Source organism: Alexandromys fortis, unplaced genomic scaffold (genome assembly GCF_014885135.2).
Source record: "Alexandromys fortis isolate MF-2015 unplaced genomic scaffold, M_Fortis_MF-2015_v1.1 scaffold_72, whole genome shotgun sequence".
Classification (NCBI taxonomy): Eukaryota; Metazoa; Chordata; class Mammalia; order Rodentia; family Cricetidae; genus Alexandromys; species Alexandromys fortis.
Window position 1 is genome coordinate 2,774,635 of NW_026067969.1, and position 18,041 is coordinate 2,792,675.

Sequence of the window (18,041 nt, forward strand, 5' to 3'; positions counted from 1 at the left end):
CACCAGGAGATCCCCCTTCTCCCTGGAAGCAGCGCACACTGCCCTGATCTCAGTCTCTAACATCCTCCAGGCTGCTCCAGAAGCACAGAGTGCAAGTCCACTATGGCTCAAAGACAGCGGACCCCGCCCTCATCCATCACTGTCTTTAGTTCAAGTGTTCCCAACCTAGAGAGCCTTGGGGGAGGCTCTTCTGAAAGTCACCCCAAGCCATGTCAGGCATCATGGCCAAAGACATCACACGGACAGAAAACTGGAGCCAGTATCCCGATGACTGTGGGTGTAGGAAGGCAGTCAGTGAAGCAAGAGAACCCATCTCCCCATCCCGTGTATATCTATCTGTTCAGAAACGGAACATGTAACACGGACTAGGCACCTTGGCCAGGGCTGAGGGCTGAAGAAACATTCCAGGAATGTCTAGGAATACAAGGTTGGTTCAATACCCTGCAATCAGCTAGAGCAAAAACTGACTAATGAGTAATCAAGCTGCCGGGTAACCAGTCTCCCACTCCACCGGGCCTTTGCAGGCACCTAGCTGTGTCACCTGGACTGAATGTGTGCTGTGAGCCTCATCAATAGGATCCCCACAGTGCTGTCCTGAAGGCCAGGCATACACAAGACACAGTGGACACTCCTATGAGGTGGGTGTGACGTCTACCAGGTCATTACGTGGGGTTGGCTATGCATGTCTTAACCCTGTAACACCTAATAACTTGTGCCCCTGGGTGTCCTGTGCTGAGGAAAATGAACTGCCAGGTTTTTTTTTTATTTCATTTTGTTTATCTGAGGAAAGATGCCCAGAACAAGGGCCTGTGGTCTAAGCTACAAGGCTGTCATGGTCACTGCTGGAGTTCTCCAAGGGTCCCCAGATGCCACAAAAGAACATGATGGGTACATGCATCCTACCTAAGACTCCCTGGACAGGCAGCCAGTACATCCTTGGCAACACCTCCTAGTGTCCCACCAGTTCGCCTGTGTCTGAAAAACTCTCCCTCCGCGACCCACGTGGCCATGGAGTTGTGTCTAGTGTAGCCAGCACATGCAAGGAGTCCCGACGGCTAGCATGTGTTCTCTGCCGCTCCCTCGCCCAAGATTTTCTAGCCTGAACATTGGAGAAGACCCACTCCATCCCCTCAATAACAGGGGGGGGGGGGGGGGGGGAGACAGACGGACAGTCCTAGGCTTACTTGATGCTGATGGCGAAGCGCTCAGCCTCGGCTGGACGCTCTCTGATGAGGTAGGTCCCGCTGGGATGAGACTTGAGCAGGTTGTCCGTCTGCTGCCGTTCCATGTTGCCAGCAAACCTGGGGTCGGGAAATCAGAGCTGTGACACATTGCTGAGGAGGTGGTGGCCTTGGTGTGTACATTGTCACCTGTCTCGGACTTTACTCCTTGTCTGAACTTTAACCTTTGAGGTGAGGAGATACGCGACTGATGAGGAGTTTGTGGCCATGTCCTGACCAGAGCACAATGTGGGGAACAGCACCTTAGGTCAAGAATACAAGGATATCTGAGAAAGATGTCACTGGGGAGAGAGACAAAAGTGCCACAGCCAGGCAGGGGGACTGTTCGAAGCACAAACTTCTACCAGACCCCCTTTTTCTAAATTGTTTTCACTACTTGAAGTAATGACGTGGCATCTTGGGGAGACACTCTGGAGACGGCCAGCGTCCATGCAGAATGAGATCTGAGCAAAACCAGGCCGTTCCCACCATCAAAAAAAGGTGGTCAGGTTGGTCACCTCAGCAAAGCAATCCCATGCTCCCACAATGTGACACCATGCGCCTAGTGTTCAGCAATGCTGAACAACCAAGGTAGATCTGCGGCTAATAAATCAAATCTCTTGGGGGGGGTCGGGGAGAGGGGTCACTTTCTTTAGTAGTAGCCACTGAAAGGTTGCCCACACTCTGGTTATAAACTCCGAGGGTCGCACACACTATGAAAGTGGGAGGTGCCAGCTGGGGAGACGCTGGGGAGCCGAGGAGTGGGGGAGGTAACATGACTAGAATTCACCAGACACGTCTGAGATTGTCAGAGAATGAAAACATAACTCAGACACCGAAGCAACTGTGGTGGATATTCTTGAGTGTCAGCGCGAGTCACCACCGTGGGAACAAGTCTCTGAGGTCTCAGGGGTGGTCTCCATTAAGCTAATTGAGGTGGGAAGCCCCAGGCTCCGTGCGGGTGGGGCACAGTCCCAGGGGATGGGTTCTCAGGCTGAATAAAAAGAAAAGCAAGCTGAGCCAGCATTTGCTCATCGCTCTGCTTCCTGATCATGGCTGCTTCCCCATGGCGTACTGTACCCCGGAACTAAATAACCCTTTCCTTCCTTAAGTGGTTGTGCCAGGTAGTTTGCACAGTAAAACAAATAAAGACTCCATCGAGGGAAAGCCCCATGATCTCTATGACATCCATCATTCGCTACCTGCAGGGCAGGGCAGGGTGGGCATGCACCCACAGGCCCAGTGGGCTTCCTAGAGAGATGCAATAGACAGACAACAGTGAGGGGCTGGGAGGGGACAAAGACACAGGAAGCTGTGCAGACACATGAGGTCTGGGGACAGAGGACCGAATGGGGAATGAGCCCCTTCTGGGGTTAGAAGTGTGTGCTGCCATGCGGGGCTATGCGTCTTTGAGGAGTAGTTCTAGGCACTGGACACAGCAGGGACAGAGTCAATAGGCCAAGACTCACGTGACCTGTGACCATACCCAAACATCCACCTTTATCCTCCCATGTAACCCAGCTTCTCTTCTCACCAAAGGCATGATTACAAACCACAGATACATCAGCTCTACAGCTTACATAAAGAAGCCCAGTGAAGCCTGCATAGGAAAGGGCTCATGACCACAAACACTGGAGCCTACGTGTCTGCTTTAGAGACAGGGAGAGAGCCAAGGTAGGGCTCAGTTTCCCCCCCGCTCACAGGCTTACAGGGCCACACCCTATGGCACAGGGGCCTCCAAATGCCCGAGTCTGCTGCCCACAATCCACTTACCAGGGGTATGCAGTGTAATCAATCTCCCGGGATGGCGGGCGGCCAATAGGTGGCTAGGGACAGAACACAGGTGCATTAATGTCCCCTGGGGCATGCAGTAGAGGGGAAGTTTATGAGAAATTCAACCCTGGGACCAGCAGTCTATACTGGGCAATAATTTCAGGTGAACTTAGCCCAGCACCCCTGAACTGTGACATCCCAGGGGCACTTCCAGTTTCCTCTGAGTAGACGTTCAGGACATTGAATGAGAGAATGACTGACTTTCCAGGAAGGCGTGAATGAATGAATGAAATGACTGACTTTCCCAGAAGGCCTGAATGAATGAAATGACTGACTTTCCCGGAAGGTGTGAATGAATGAATGAAATGACTGACTTTCCCAGAAGGCCTGAATGAATGAAATGACTGACTTTCCCGGAAGGCGTGAATGAATGAATGAAATGACTGACTTTCCCGGAAGGCCTGAATGAATGAAATGACTGACTTTCCCGGAAGGTGTGAATGAATGAATGAAATGACTGACTTTCCCAGAAGGCCTGAATGAATGAAATGACTGACTGACTTGCCCGGAAGGCCTGAATGAATGAAATGATTTTCACAAGGCCTGAATGAATAAGGAATCAACAGCAAACTTCATTCCTGGGAGGGAAAGGCTGGAGGCCACAAGAAATCCCCAACAGTGGGCAAGAGGTGACCACATTCAGGAGGTACTGTGTCCCCCATCCCTGACCCCTGTCCTCCTCTGCTATGGGTTCCCCAGGTCTATCCAAAGAGTTCTTAGTGTTTAATATTTCCTTCAAGCAGCAGAGGAACCATAGGTCTGGGGTGAGCGGGGACGCTTCCTGTCCCAGCTCTTTCAGGGAGAAGGAAGTGTCTCTTTCGCTTTCAGCTGTCCTCGCGGGGAGAGGGGTCAGGTTATTCCAGGCCAGCTCCTTGCTGCTTTGGACCTCAGAGCCAAGAACAGCCTTGTTTGTTGTTCCTAACAAGATCCAGCTCTCAGGCCTTGTGTCTGGGAAGCTTCCTCTTCTCCCAGCTATGAGGAGGCATAAAGAGCCTTCTCCACAGGGGAGGGCAGTTTCAACTGGGTGGATGCCCACTGTGGCGTTAGAATAAGAATGGACCCCTAGGCTCAAAGAGAAGGGAACTATTTGAGAAGGGATAGAAGGTGTGGCCCCGTTGGAGTTAAGTGTGTCATTAGGGATGGGACTAGAGGTTTCAAAGAGCCCACGCCAGGACCCTTGTTTCTGTCTGCTGCAGGATGCAGCTCTCAGCTACTGTTCTAGAGCCATGCACGTCCCTATGCACCCGCCATGCTCCCCACCATGATGATAACGGGCTAAGCCTCTGAATCTGTAAGCAAGCCCCCAATGAAATGCTTTCTTTCCTAAGAGTTTCCCTGGTCATGGGTCTCTTCACAGCAACAGATTAAGACATCCACAGGTCGCTCAAGCTCAGCCCCCAAAACTTCAACAGGCAATAGCACCCCTGCCCACCCTGAGATGAACTGCTCTGCCCCAGATAAGGCTTACTGTGGCCATCCAGCAAGGACAACCTGACTCCTTGGCCCTAGAACTCTGCATTTTGGACCCTGTGATGGAGAAGCTGCAGGAAAAAAGACTCACCCTTCCATCCACTGGGCAGGGCTTCACAGAGGAGCTGGGAAAATACCCTGACTTCCGGGTTTGAACCAGTCGCCCCTGGAGAAAGAAGCAACCAGGAGGCATGAAGGACCCTTGGGTGCCTGTTTCTAGACAGACACAAACCCCAGGCCCGACAAGAGTGTCACCTCTCTGCTGTGACTTAGTCCACCTCACCACCACTTGGAGCAGAGCGGTGAGGATGGTCCCACTTTACAGATAAACACCGACAACACAACAGCCAAGTGTTTCTGCAAGTCCACCTAAGAGACGGGTGACACCGGGGGGGGGGGGGGGGGGGGGGGGGGGGGGGGGACCAGAGAAAAATGCTAACATTGAGAGCCAGTTACCAGTGTCCTCCTCTTTATCCAGACCCATCTCCTAAAATTTTCAGTAAGGAACTGATTACATCTGGCTGGTCGGTCTTTGTGGGGGGTTAAGTGAGGTGAGAAGAGGCAGCCTTAAAGGGGCAGTACCACTTTCTGGGCTGGGTCTTGGGGGAGAAGCTGCGCTAAGCACCAAGCGTGCCTTCCTTCTCCCCGCTTTTGACTGTGGATGTGACAGACAGTTTCAAGCTCCTGCCTGACTCCCCTGCAGTGATGGACTGGAACCTGGAGACATGAGCTAAATAAACCCTTTCTCCCGGATTGCTTTCTGTCGGGGTATCTTGTCGCAGCTACAGAATGAAACCGTTAACACCTGGGATGCAGAGCATCCTTGAGTCTCATGTCATGTGACTGTCTAGTCTGGCTCAATGGTCTGGACTCAGCTACTGATGGTGTCCTTGGGGAAGCAAGAGAGTACAGATATCACCAACCTTCAAACTCCGTACTCCAAGCTGGCCATGGAGTCTCAGGGTTCCTTAGGTGTTGGGGCTCAAAAGAAAGGATGCTAAAGATGTAATACACTCCAGCTCAGAACTGTAAACTAGCCCACAAGAATATCAAGATGGGTACCATGTTTGTCTTGCTCCTACCACACAGGGCCCTGGGACCAATCTCCAACACTGTGAGGGGCTGTCAACCGGAATGGGGACATTGGAGACGAGGCACAACATGGTTTGGACAGAACCCAGTGGGGGCCTGTGGGGTCCACTGAGGCAGGAAGGACAGAGCAAACAAGAGTCTCTGTGGAAACACGCCGCACCCCTACCTGTGTAGCATGGCGTCACCCCCAAACCTCCCTGCTTTGGCCTTGGGGGATGGGCAGGGAGAAGAAATGCTGCATGACTCCCCTCCAGGGCCCAGAACTTACCTCCCACCAAGGAGAATCGGGGTCACCCCGGAGCAGCTCTATCACGTCCCCTGTCTGGAAGGTCAACACTGGCTTTCCCGGAGGGGCTGGGTTACCATGGTAATTCTGCACAGCAACCATCTTGGGACCTATGGATGACAAGGTAGAGGAGGATGGCTCACTGGTGACCTTGTGTCTGCTAGCAGCTCACCCCATCACAGACCCTTTCTGGTCTGGGGAACCCTATGGTGAAACCGCTCCCCAACACAGAGGCGCCTCACTACCCCTTTACTCCCGCATCTTTTTGGGAAACATCCTAAGTAGATAATCTACTCAATGAAACAGATGCCAGAAGAGTTCAATGAACGATATTTATTTTTAGATGGTGTTTTATGGTCTCCTCCAGACACCACTGAACTGGGATCTGCAGTGTAAAGTTGGGGTGGGATCCCATGTTAGAGATGAGGGGGCCACAGCACTGGTCAAAGGCAGGCCTGAGAGACTGCAATGGAGATGGAGCCTGAGCCTCTAAGGGCCTGAGGTTATCCTCAGATGGAGTCCCGTTGTGCCCCAGTCTCACCCCAGATGTTCAAAGATGTCACAGAACTGTCCTGCTGGGCCTGGTCCAGGTCACCATGGCCCAGCACTGGCAACATCTGGGAAGGGATTAAGTTTCCTCTAAGGAAGCTCAGACTTCATCCAAGTTGTGAAGCCGTCAGGCCCGCCTGTTTTAACAGCCTGGGCAGCCCAAACCAGGGGCAGAGAAAAATGGCAGTGGTCCCTGGACTTCCTGCCCACTCAGGTTCTGGGCCAGCAGTTTGGCAGCTCTCTGAGCTGGGGTGGAAGGTCCTTGCCTCTCTGCAGGCTGACCCTTTCCCACCCTATCAGAACCCAAGTCATCCTGGGGAGGCAGCCAGAGAGTCCAGGGCCAAGAATGACTGTGCTAGCTGGGTGGTGGTAGTGGCATATGCCTTTAATCCCAGCACTTGGGAAGCAGAGGCAGGCAGATCTCTGTGAGTTCCAGGCCAATCTGGTCTACAGAGTGAGTTCCAGGACAGCCAAGACTGTTACACAGAGAAACCCTGTCTTGAAATTAAAATGAAAAGAAAGAAAAAAGAAAGAAAGAAAGAAAGAAGGAAGGAAGGAAGGAAGGAAGGAAGGAAAGAAAGAAAGAAAGAAAGAAAGAAAGAAAGAAAGAAAAAGAACGGCTGTGCTAAGCAGCTACCACACGCCCATACAGACTGCAAAGGCGGATGAGCCCAGCGCACTCACCTGGGGCGGCTCCAGAAGCATCCTGTGAGGACAAGGACAGAGGGTTAGGGAAGGTGCTCCACCCTTAGTCCCCACATAGCACTACCCACAGGAGGGTCAAGGCAGGAAGCAGGAGAACAGGGTCATGTCCTAACCTCCAGTGAAGGTCTGCAACACTATTTCCTCTCCCAACATTAGCCATACCCTATCCTGTGCACCCCAACACTGTTACATACCACCAACTCCCGCCTCCCCTGCAAGCCTCCCTGACTATCCTCCAGTGTCTGTTCTGGACACGCCTTTGGAAAAACAACCAAGTGCTACGTGATGGAGCCAGCTCTATCCCCTTGCAGGGCCTGGTGAGCATCCATTCAAGGTTGGATAACAGGGCTGGACTCACAGCTTGCTGGAGACATGGCTCATGCACTATAATGACTTTAGTGACCTGTCCCTGTGGGCAAGCATGCTGTGTTGCAGAGGTGTAGCTACAGCTGGAGATCCCTAGGGAGTTAGAGCAGGTGAGCTGTTGGATACACCCCAGGAGGGAGCGGACAGACACACTTCTGTGCTGGCACAGCCCCAAAGAGTGGGAGGAGTTGGGAGCACTCACCGAGTCTGCAGAAGAACCTGCAAAGGAAGCAAAGCAGGGGTCAAAGTGGAAGTCTCGACAGAAAGGTGGCCTCCACAGTGCATGCTCACAGCACAGGAGTGGCTGGCTGAACTGCAAGGAGCTCCCTTCAGAGCCCAAGTACAGAGCGCACAGAGACTCAGCCTCACATCCATGAAGGTCACCTTGACAGCAAGCTCTGAGTTCTGGCTCTAGGGAGCCGTGGGGAACTCAGACTGGAAGTCATACCTGAGATAGCCTAGGCTTTTCTGCCTGGGCCAACTCTGAATGGTGGCAACTGGGTTCAGGGGGCAATTTCTATTTATTTATTTGTTTGTTTGTTTTATTATACAGTGTTCTGTCTGTGTGTATCCCTGCAGGCCAAAGAGGGTGCCAGATCTCATTACAGATGGTTGTGAGCCACCATGTGGTTGCTGGGAATTGAACTCAGGACCTCTGGAAGAGCAGTCAGTGTTCTTAACCTCTGAGCCATCTCTGCAGCCCTCTCAGGGGGCAATTTCTACACCTGGTTGGTGATACCGGCCATGGGTGTGTGATACACAGGTGGGTGTGCAAAGGCTCCTGTTTCCCTCCTCCTCTAAGACCCTGAAGTCGGACACTGGTCATGCAGTCGTCACGTGGGAGGGAGGACATCACCCAGCCATGGCTAGGCTGGGCTTCTACCTCAGCAGGAGTCAAAACGAGGGCTATGACAGCAAGGGTGTGCGGCTGATGGGACCTCAATACCCCCAACTATGGTGGCTACAGACTCCTCTGGGAACGTTTGACTCTTTTACAGACCCTTGGAACACGAAAGTGGGTAGCCATGTCCCACAGGAGGGCAGCACAGCTACTGCCCTGCCCAGAGAGGATCTCCATGGCTCTCAGGAGGGGCTGGCATCTCCCTAGGAGTAGCATGGCTCCCACACGGGTTACAAAGTCCATCTCCTTTGGTGGTGGTACTCTCATTGCTCACAGGGGAAAGCTGACCTGTTGTGGGATATTTGTACAGGGTGCAAAGGTGTATTGTTGTGATTGGTGTAATAAAAAGCTGAACAGTCAATAGCTAGGCAGGAGGTATAGGTGGAACTTTCGGGCAGAGGGAGAGAAATGGGGAAGAAGAAAACAGGCGCGGAGAGGATGCCATAGAGACGTAGAACACACAGAATGGAAGAGAGGTAAAAGCCACGTGGTAGGGAACTCATCAAGGCCAGCTGGCCCGGGTCTGAAAAAGCATGGGATAAAACCGGACTTGCTGAACATAGTGGACAATGAGGACTACTGAGAACTCAAGAACAATGGCAATGGGTTTTTGATCCTATTGCATGTACTGGCTTTGTGGGAGCCTAGGCAGTTTGGATGCTCACCTTACTAGACCTGGATTGAGGTGGGTGGTCCTCGGACTTCCCACAGGTCAGGGAACCCTGATTGCTCTTGGGGATGAGGCGAAGGGGGCTTGGAGGGGGGGGGGGGGCTTGGGTGGGGGAGGGGGGAGGGAAATGGGAGGCAGTGGCGGGGAGGAGGCAGAAATCTTTAATAAATAAATAAATTTTTAAAAAATTATAAATCAATGAAATCTTGGTATAAATATATGTGGAACCCCAATAAAAGTAAAAAAAAGCCACGTGGTAGGATGTAGATTAATAAAATTATGGGTTAATGTAAGTGATAAGAGCTGGTGGGACAAGCCTAAGCTAACGGCCAGGCCTTCATAATTAATAAGCCGTTTCCGTGTTGTTATTTGGGAGCTGGCTGGTGGGGCAGGAAATGGCTCGTTAAACTGACCAATGCCAGAGGAGCACTGACCAAAGCATCAGAGCCAATCAGAGGGAAAGCAGCATCCCCTCGCAGAGGAGCGAGGGGACCATGGGCTCCACCCGAGGGGAGTCAGATGCCAGCCAGGGGCCGTGATGACAGGATATGGTCTCTGGAAGGACCCCACTGATGCCAGATAGAACAAAAGCCCCGGGAGACTAGGACCTGGCACCCAGGGATGCAAAAGGAAGGAAACGCCCACAGGGCTGCGGGTGCCTGAAGGAACTAGGACTAGGGGTTTTCTTTCCTTTTCTTCACACTTCTTTACATTTTAAACGTTTCTAAGCAACAAGTATCTAATAATTAAGAGGTGGGGGAGGGTAACTCTAAAAATGGGTTTCCAAAAAAAGGAAAACTTAAAATGTGAGAAAACATAGTCTTCAGCTCTTTCTAGGGCTTTCGTTTATGTTGAGACAGGGTCTCATGTAGCCCAGGCCGACCCCAAATTCTCTCTAGAACCAAGGATGTTTTTGTCCTGATTCTCCTGAGGGTACTTTACCAACTGAGCTACACACACACACAACCCACGCCTTTATCTTGGTAAGTTCATTAGCCATGTTTCTTCTCTTTTGTTGAGACAGAATTTCACGATGTAGTTTTGGCTGGCCTCTTAGAGATACGTCTGTCTCTGCCTCCTGAGTGCTGGGATTAAAGGTGTGCACCACCACCGCCCGCCCTAGTGTCCCCATTTTTTTCTATAATTAAGTTTATTAACTTTTAGAATAGAATCTCACACACACACACACACACACACACACACACACACACACACACACTGTATAATTAGGGCAGTTGCCGTGCATGAGGGGCTTATGGCCACAAGAGGGCGACATTGACATTGCCAAGGCTTTTCTAGGGCTGATCTGGAGGTGGTACCTACTAACCCAGAGACCAAGGAGACATGCTCAGTAAGACAGTGACCCCCAGGACCCGGTCAAACACAAGAGGATTGGTTTTCCACCACAAGGAGGGCAGGTGCAGGGTTGTCCCGCTAGAAGAAAATCCAGGCACTTCTCAGCCCTGGGACTGAGAGCAAGTTAGCCTCCTGTATGTGGTTCCTGTGTTTGCACAGCCTGATACAACAGGACCTCCCCTGCGAATGGCGAGGATGGGGCTCCCATGTGAAGCACAGAGGATGGAGCCTGGCACTTAGCAGGTGCCACTACCTGTGCAGGGCTGTCACTGGGGCATGCTGCCAACATGCCAACTTCCTGCCAGAGGAAGTTTGGGGGTTGGCAGAGAACACTTCTAGCATGCCTGAGACCCCAAGGCAGATTTCACTCCAGCATCAGAGAAAAATACAACAAATGCCTAAGCTTGCTGGTCCCATCTGGACCCACTGCTCGGTGAGGCGTGTATTCAGCCGTACACTAACCAAGCTGTGATGGCCAGGACACTCCCGGAGAAAGAACCAGGAGTGAGAGCCAGTTATGATGGGGATTTATGGTGGGAATCCCCACATTCCTGCTGAGAACGTCCTGTGCCTTTTGAGGATGTGGGTCAAAGGGACCATGAACTTACTTCCGGGATGGACCAGAGGTGCAGTAGGTGCAGGGAAAAAGTCACAAGAGGTTTGGAAAGGAACCACGCCCAGCTATGGCTTTTGATAACCACCCCCCAGCCAAGTAGCTTCACATCTTGGCCTCATTTGACCCCCCCTCCTAAGGCACAGAACCGTCACAGGGTGAAAGGCAGTGTGAGCAAGGGGTCCCCGCGATCAGGGCACTGTCAGTGGGGCACGTGCCCATGCATGGGTGGATACTCACTGATCTTGCAGGGGGGCATCACCTCCAGGCACTCCTTGTGTGCGCCGACGCCACATCTGGTGCACAGGTAACCCTGGTAGAAGGTACCCCTGTGTGGGGGAAGGTGGTAGGTAAGGTGGGGGTGCAGCTCTCTGCTCCCTCAGCCAGTCATCACCCTGGTCAAAACCTATCAGTCTACCTGGAGATCTGCTCTGGAGCATCCACATCCCCAAAGCACCTGCTATCCCCGACCACCTCAGCCTGGCCCCTCGCTCCACAGTCCCCAGCAGGGGCAAACCCTCTGCTGGACCCAATACTCCAACAGCCCTGGTTGCTGACCCCTTCTGATTACCTCCCTGGTTCTTGGAGGCATCCTATGGGGCTAAGGGGAGCGGTCAGGTGTCATGGTGTCACGGGGCAGCTCAGCAGAGTGCCCTGCAGGCCAGGGAGGCTGTGGGTAGATGGGCAGAAGAGACCCACCTGAGGAACATCCTGCAGGCTTTGCAGTTAGTGGTCTTATCAAACGTGTACATCTGGAAGCTGTGGTGATTGGCATTGGCTTTGTCCGGCTTGATGTTTGACCTGGTGGAAGGAGAGAGTAGGCACTCCATGCCCAGGCTGCCTGAGCCCATGAATACAAGGACAACCACTTGAGGACCCAGGCTGCACACACCAGCAGCCGGGGTCTCCCCACACACGTCAGGGGAAAGGGTAGGAAGGTATGAGGGGGTGGGGAGCGGGGCTCTTAACTACACCATGCTGGCCCAAGAGTGCCTGCCGGGTGAGGCAGAAGGGTATTGAAAATGGCCCTGGAGAGTCAAACTTAGCTTGCATCGCTGCCCTCCTTGTCCACTATTTTCCTCTCTGAGGTTTTACCCACAATCCAATGTGGACTGAAAACCTTAGATGGAAAATTCCAGAACCAAGCAGTTCACGAGTTTTTGCTCCTGTTGTGAGTAACATGAGAAAATCTCTCTAACCCAGGACATGGGCTATCCTCTGCCACTGCATCCGTGCCGTGGGAGCTATCTACCTGTTAGTTGGTGACCGTCTGGTAGCAAATCAACTGTCACAAACACACAGGACTTGCAGTCACTGTATTCTACTCACCACTGGTCCCTGTGCAAGCACAGTGATTTCATTATAACCGGGTGTATAAGGGTCTAATAACCGGTTCTCAGTTCTTAGCTGTACTGATGTACGCAATGCATCCTACCATGGGTCTGCACACCGACAACATTGTGTACCCATAAGGCTTGGTGCTACTTTGGTTTCAGGCACTTGGTGGTGGTCCTGGACTGTGCCCCACGGATGGCAGGGTAAATACACTCAGGTTTACACTTCCCAGTGTAAGTGCCTATTTGCACAAACGTGGAACTAATGACTAGCTCATGATCACACCCCAAGGCCACATTCACTGTATCCTCTCCACCATCAGACTTGAGAAGGCAGGACAGACAGACAGACAAGAAGGGAGAGGCGTGCACGAGGAGGGTGCTAAGAGGCATTCTTCAACTTCTGTGAATACTTGAGACTGCTTCAATACTTCCCCGCACAATGCTGGGAGGAGAAGGCCAACCCAAAGAAACCGAGGGGCAGAGAGCCCCGGGGCTCTCACAGTTGGGGCTCTCACAGTCTGGACGCAAGCCAGCAGGCAGCCACCGCCCAGGGTACCAGCCTGATGCAGCTGCCTTGACCTCACTCTGGTATCTGTATCTCACCATGTGGGAAGCCTAGGGGAGTGGTATCCTCCCCAGAAGTCCCCAAGTCTGGCTGCTGTAGGGTCAAGCGTAAACACCACACCCACCCTTCTGCCCTCCACCTCTTTTCTCTGCTCTGTGTGATGGGGTGCTCCTTCAACCTCATGGGACACTGTCCTGTCTCCCTTCACCAGTTACCACCTAGCTGCCAAGCGGGAGGCTCAGCCTCCACGGTGGTGAGGCCCATCTAGCTGGAACCTGATGCCCCCTGAGACATCTGGGAGACAGAGCTAGGGCCTGCAGAGGCGGCTGGTGTCCCACGGGGAAGGAGTTTGTCTCAGGCTGAGCATCAGAACCACCTCCCACTACTGCTTGCCTGAGAGGGTCAGCAGGACAGAATCAATAGGCCGGAGGGTCCTGCCATAAACTCACATGGCCATCTCGAACTGCTCCATCCACTTCCGCTTCATGTCCTCCGTCTTGCAGAAGAACTGGAAGCCTTGCTTTCCTTGGAGGTGAATCAGGTAGAAGCCATAGGACCACTGTAGGGACAGAGGCATGCTGGCAGCTGGCATGGCTTTGTGGGGGCAGGAGCATGCCCGGCAGCCAGCATGGTTTTGGACACTACCACCTGGTATACACAAGTTCTCTTTCTGGCACTGTATGTGTATGTATGTGTTTAACATGCCTGTGTATAGCATGCTCTTATGTAACATACACTCTTGCCTGGTTGCGTGTGTGCATGTGCAAACCCTTCCCACACGTGTGAATGTCAGTGCACTGTGCTCTTTCCCGAGCAGGCCAGGGGCTCTCATGTATGAACGTACATAGGAACTTGTGCCTGTACATGTGATTGGCCTTGTGATCACGTACATATGTGCCTTCCTGTGTAAACATGCGTGTATGCACTGTGCCTGTATGCATACATGTGCATGGGTACTTGTTCCTGTTCCTGGATATAGAAGTGTCCATATAGGTATACCCAAGCCTGTATATGGGTGTCTATTGCTCCTTTAACATGTGTGTCCATCATGTATGCATGTGTTTGGATCTGTAGACCATGCTCTGCACATGGACCCCCGTGCACAGGTGTGTAGGTAGTGCTGTGTACTATGTACACACACATGCATGCATGCATGTGTACAAGAGTCCTATTGTGCTCATATGCATGTATGTGGGGGCCCTGCTGTGTGCATGTGTATATATGTATCCTGCTGTGTACACATGTATGCATATGGGCACTACTGTGCCCATGCATGTGTGTGCGTGTATGCTGCAACCCTGTTGTGTGCACTTGTATGTATGCAAGGGCCTGCTATGTGTGTATGTATCTATGAGTGGGTGCGGCAGCCCATGCTCAGGTCCTACCCTCTAGCAGGATAGCCCACCCTTCTCCCACCCCTTTATGGGGCACTTCCACCCAAATCCCTGCTGTCCTAGGGACTCCCCAGGAATAGTTCTCAGGAGCCAACCTACTGCCCTTCCACAGCCCTACCTACTCACTTTCACTTTCTGGGGGGGGGTGGTAAAAACCAATAGGAAAAAGAAAGGCTGGGGTCAGATGTTTGAGGGTCTGACCAAGCCGAGCAACCCAGCAGCTCGCCCCACCCACTGGCCCGGCCAATACTCCAGGCTTAAGAAAAGGGCTTCCAAAGGGCCCAGGTAAAGTGTGGTCTATCTAGAAGTGGGGGAATGGAAAGAAGCAGAGGGGAAGCAGGAGGGGGGGAGTGAGGAGGGTGGTGCAAGGCAGAGGGCAGGAAGCCTGGCCTGCCAGTGCTCAGAGACACCTGACCTTCACCTCCCAGGAAGGAGAGCAGGTGGGCTTCCAGGTCACACCTTCTGCAACTCTTTGGCCACAAACACGTGTCACCATCATGATTAAGATGCAAAGGAAGGAGGGGGAGGGGAGAGCCATGGAGCCCCAAACCCGCAAGTTTGGAAGGGCCAGCGTCAGACAGCACTGGGGAGGGAGAGGGAGGAGAGCACCAGGGGCTTACCATCTTCCCATGAGACTAGGAAGCATGAAGAGGAAAGGAAAGGGGGAGACAGGTCATTAAGAGGCTCGGCCGGCCCTGGATGTACTGCAGTCTGAGGCGACTGATAGTCCCGGATGGTAAGGTCCCACCTCTGTCAAGCACCCTAGGCTGTTCTCCCCAAAGACCCAAGCTTGGAAAGTGGCCCTGGTCACTGCCTCTTGCGTCAGACACCAGGGCTAAGAGAAGCCTGTGCATGGCGGGCCTGCACCCAGTGTGGGGACTTGCAGAAGGTCAGAGCCTTTAGCAGCTGGGCTCCCATCCCTAACCCAGCCGGGGTTATGCACAAAAGGTGCTGTGTTCGGAAGTCTCCGAGAAACAAGACTGAAGCAAGCCAGTCTGCCGTCCATCCCATCCCCTCCCGGCCACAGCCACAACCACAATGCCCGTGGCTCCACCCCCTTGTGGCCACAATCCCTCTTCCTGCAGGCCTAGTCCACTGGATTGCAGAGTCTGACAAACCACAAACCGGCTCCCAACAAGGCCGAGTAGGAATGGAGGAGGAAAGGCCTGCTTGTTACAAGACACAATGAGGGATTAGAGTCAGGTCCACTAAGGCTAAAAGTCGAGGTTGAGAGCTAGGCTCTTACTGGTGCCTAAGTAAGGCCCCTCCCTCTGTTTCTGGGGACCTGGAGTCCTAAGGGTGTCTACCACCCCCCACGGGAACCATCTGTTGCAGTCACGGTGGCAAAGGGAGGACAGTCTTCCCGCAAGGCTACCTCACAGACACTGGATGTGGTCTCCCTGGAGTCGGGACGCCTTGCTTGCCCTCTCCAGATCTGGACCCACCTTTTTTTTTTTTTTTTTTTTTTTTTAAGATTTATTCATTATATACACAATGTTTCCCCTGCCTGTACACCTCCATGCCAGGAGAGGGCACCAGATCTCATTACAGATGGTTTTGAGCCACCATGTGGTTGCTGGGAGTTGAACTCAGGACCTCTGGAAGAGCAGGCAATGCTCTTAACCGCTGAGCCATCTCTCCAGCCCCTGGACCCACCTTCTTGATGTCCTTGTTGTGCATAGGGTCATCAGTCATCTTGTGGAAGAGCAGCTCGATGACCTCCTTCAGCTCGTAGCTGTAGCCCTTCCTCTTACACACAATGGCCACCTTGTCAAACAGGAACAGGTACCTGGCCAGACAGCGCATCGAGTGTCAGGACAGCCATGCTGTGTCCGGTATCCCCACCCAGCGCCAGCCAGCTGTCCCGGAGGTCACTCAGTGTCAGACCAACAAGACCAAGGCCTGCACGTGCTGTCCACTCTCCAAGGTGAAGGCCTCCCTTCTGCCAGGTCGGCCAGGCACAGTGACTCTTGGTCAGGACTCTACTGTCCCCATAAGGCCTCTCAGGGCCACCTCCATGCAGAAGGTCCTCAACCCTCTATCTTGACCTCCCTTGGAGCACTGTTCAAACGCCACAGCCAATTCTCTCTTCTGTGCCCCCAGGACCCAAGTCTGCTGTGACCCCAGCCCTCACAGATGCCTGGCTTATTCCGACTTCTCCACCACCTGCTATCTGCTCCCAGAGGACACTAGGCGGGGGGGCGTGCATGGCCTCATGGCCCCTCAGTCAGAGCTCCCTGAAGATTGCGAGCTGGAGGGCAGACCTCTCTACCGCCCACTTTTGACTGTCTCTCAGCCCCACATAGTGGCCATCACAGGCGGGGCAGTCCCTTTGCGCGTGGCCTCTGCTGACCGATATGACAGGCACACAGAGGCTTGTGTAGGGATTACGTCATTAAACAGAACCACATAAAGCCTGTTGCACCATTATTCCTCCCTCAGGAAGGTCTGGGAGTGGGGTCCCTGAGCCGGAGGGTCAGCCCGGGATGGGGGTCCCACCCTGCTCACCTGTCTTGCTTAGTGTGGTTGACTATGGACCGGACTTTCAGCTCCCCATCAATCTTCGGCCTCCCAAATTCCTCCAGCTTCACTTGCTGGGAAAGGCAATGACCGTTAGCCCGCGGGCAGGTGACCTCTGCTTTACTAGACAGGGAGACAAGTGTGCATGCCCAGGCCAGGATGGCAAGACTCAAGAAAATGTGCCAATGGTGACTGGGTGGGACGAGGTAGCCCGAGGCCATTATGGGCCTGAGCCAAGCCTATGTCCTCCTAGGGGGCCACAATGGGGACTCCCTTGAGCTCTGGGAACAAAGGGCAATTGATGGCCTGGCCATGATCACAAGTAGCTGCTGTGTGGAAGCCAGAGCTGTAGGAAAAGTCAGAGGTCCAGCCCTAAGAGAGCTAACACAGAAAGCAAGCGGTAGCCATAGGCTGGGTTCCGGCCACAGGTTTATCCTCTACAGGAAGCAACGCTGTGCCCAGACCTGCTACCACCTGGCTGTGAAGACTCTGTTTCCAGGGCTGCATGGATTGTGCCTCTCTGTACTGTGTAATCCGGGGAGATCTGCTTCTCTGCCATCCTCTGTGTGACAGAGAGGGCAAGTTCCCAGGGGCTTGGCTATGCCTGAGGGGGACCAAATGATCACAACTCCCCAGTCTCATGCACTTCCTGAAAGCTCCTAGGGCTGGTTTCAGTGTGACACAGGCTGGTCTAGGCCTGACACAGGGCGGGAGTCACATCTGCTGAGGGACTCTGCCATGTGTCTTTCTCCCATCAATCAGGACACAAAACTCCAGACGCCTTTACCTGGAGACGGCGCCAAGGCTCCATGCAACATAGTAGAGTCATGTCCCAGGAACACCAACATTCATGGACCACTGTTCTTTTTGAGACAGGGCCCTGTTGTATCCCAGACTGGACTGGAAGTTGCTATGTAGTCAGGGACAACTCTGGTCCTTCTGCTTCCCCACCCTTTGTCCTCCCCCATTTCCCCACCCTGTGCTGAATTACAGTTAATGTCCCCAAGTCCAGTTTATTAAGGGCCCTGTGCGTGAGAGACAAGCACCCTGCCAGCTAAACCGTACCCGCAATCCTCTCCTCATTTAAGGAACTAACACCCATCACGCTCCCCTGTGAACAAAGCAGCTGTCACTGTGTGGGGGGCTAGAAAGCAAGGATGAGCA

At 53.1% G+C, this 18,041-nt stretch overlaps 1 protein-coding gene across 3 annotated transcripts in view; it reads right to left on the reverse strand.

Moving 5' to 3' along the window:
• The window catches only part of Vav2 (vav guanine nucleotide exchange factor 2), a 185,033-nt gene that overhangs the window by 8,520 nt on the left and 158,472 nt on the right, over nt 1-18,041 (reverse strand). Inside the window, exons 13-23 of one of the 3 annotated variants that reach the window (XM_050154926.1) lie at nt 16,866-16,951; nt 16,014-16,146; nt 13,413-13,522; nt 11,761-11,862; nt 11,302-11,390; nt 7,724-7,848; nt 7,135-7,156; nt 5,884-6,011; nt 4,615-4,689; nt 2,994-3,046; nt 1,185-1,301 (exon numbers count right to left, since the gene is read on the reverse strand). In XM_050154926.1, coding sequence (XP_050010883.1) covers nt 1,185-1,301; nt 2,994-3,046; nt 4,615-4,689; nt 5,884-6,011; nt 7,135-7,156; nt 7,724-7,848; nt 11,302-11,390; nt 11,761-11,862; nt 13,413-13,522; nt 16,014-16,146; nt 16,866-16,951 — 1,040 coding nt within the window. Of the gene's footprint in view, nt 1-1,184; nt 1,302-1,489; nt 2,215-2,993; nt 3,047-4,614; nt 4,690-5,883; nt 6,012-7,134; nt 7,157-7,723; nt 7,849-11,301; nt 11,391-11,760; nt 11,863-13,412; nt 13,523-16,013; nt 16,147-16,865; nt 16,952-18,041 lie in introns of those variants that run through there. The other 2 variants (XM_050154927.1, XM_050154928.1) reach the window with 2 other exon arrangements.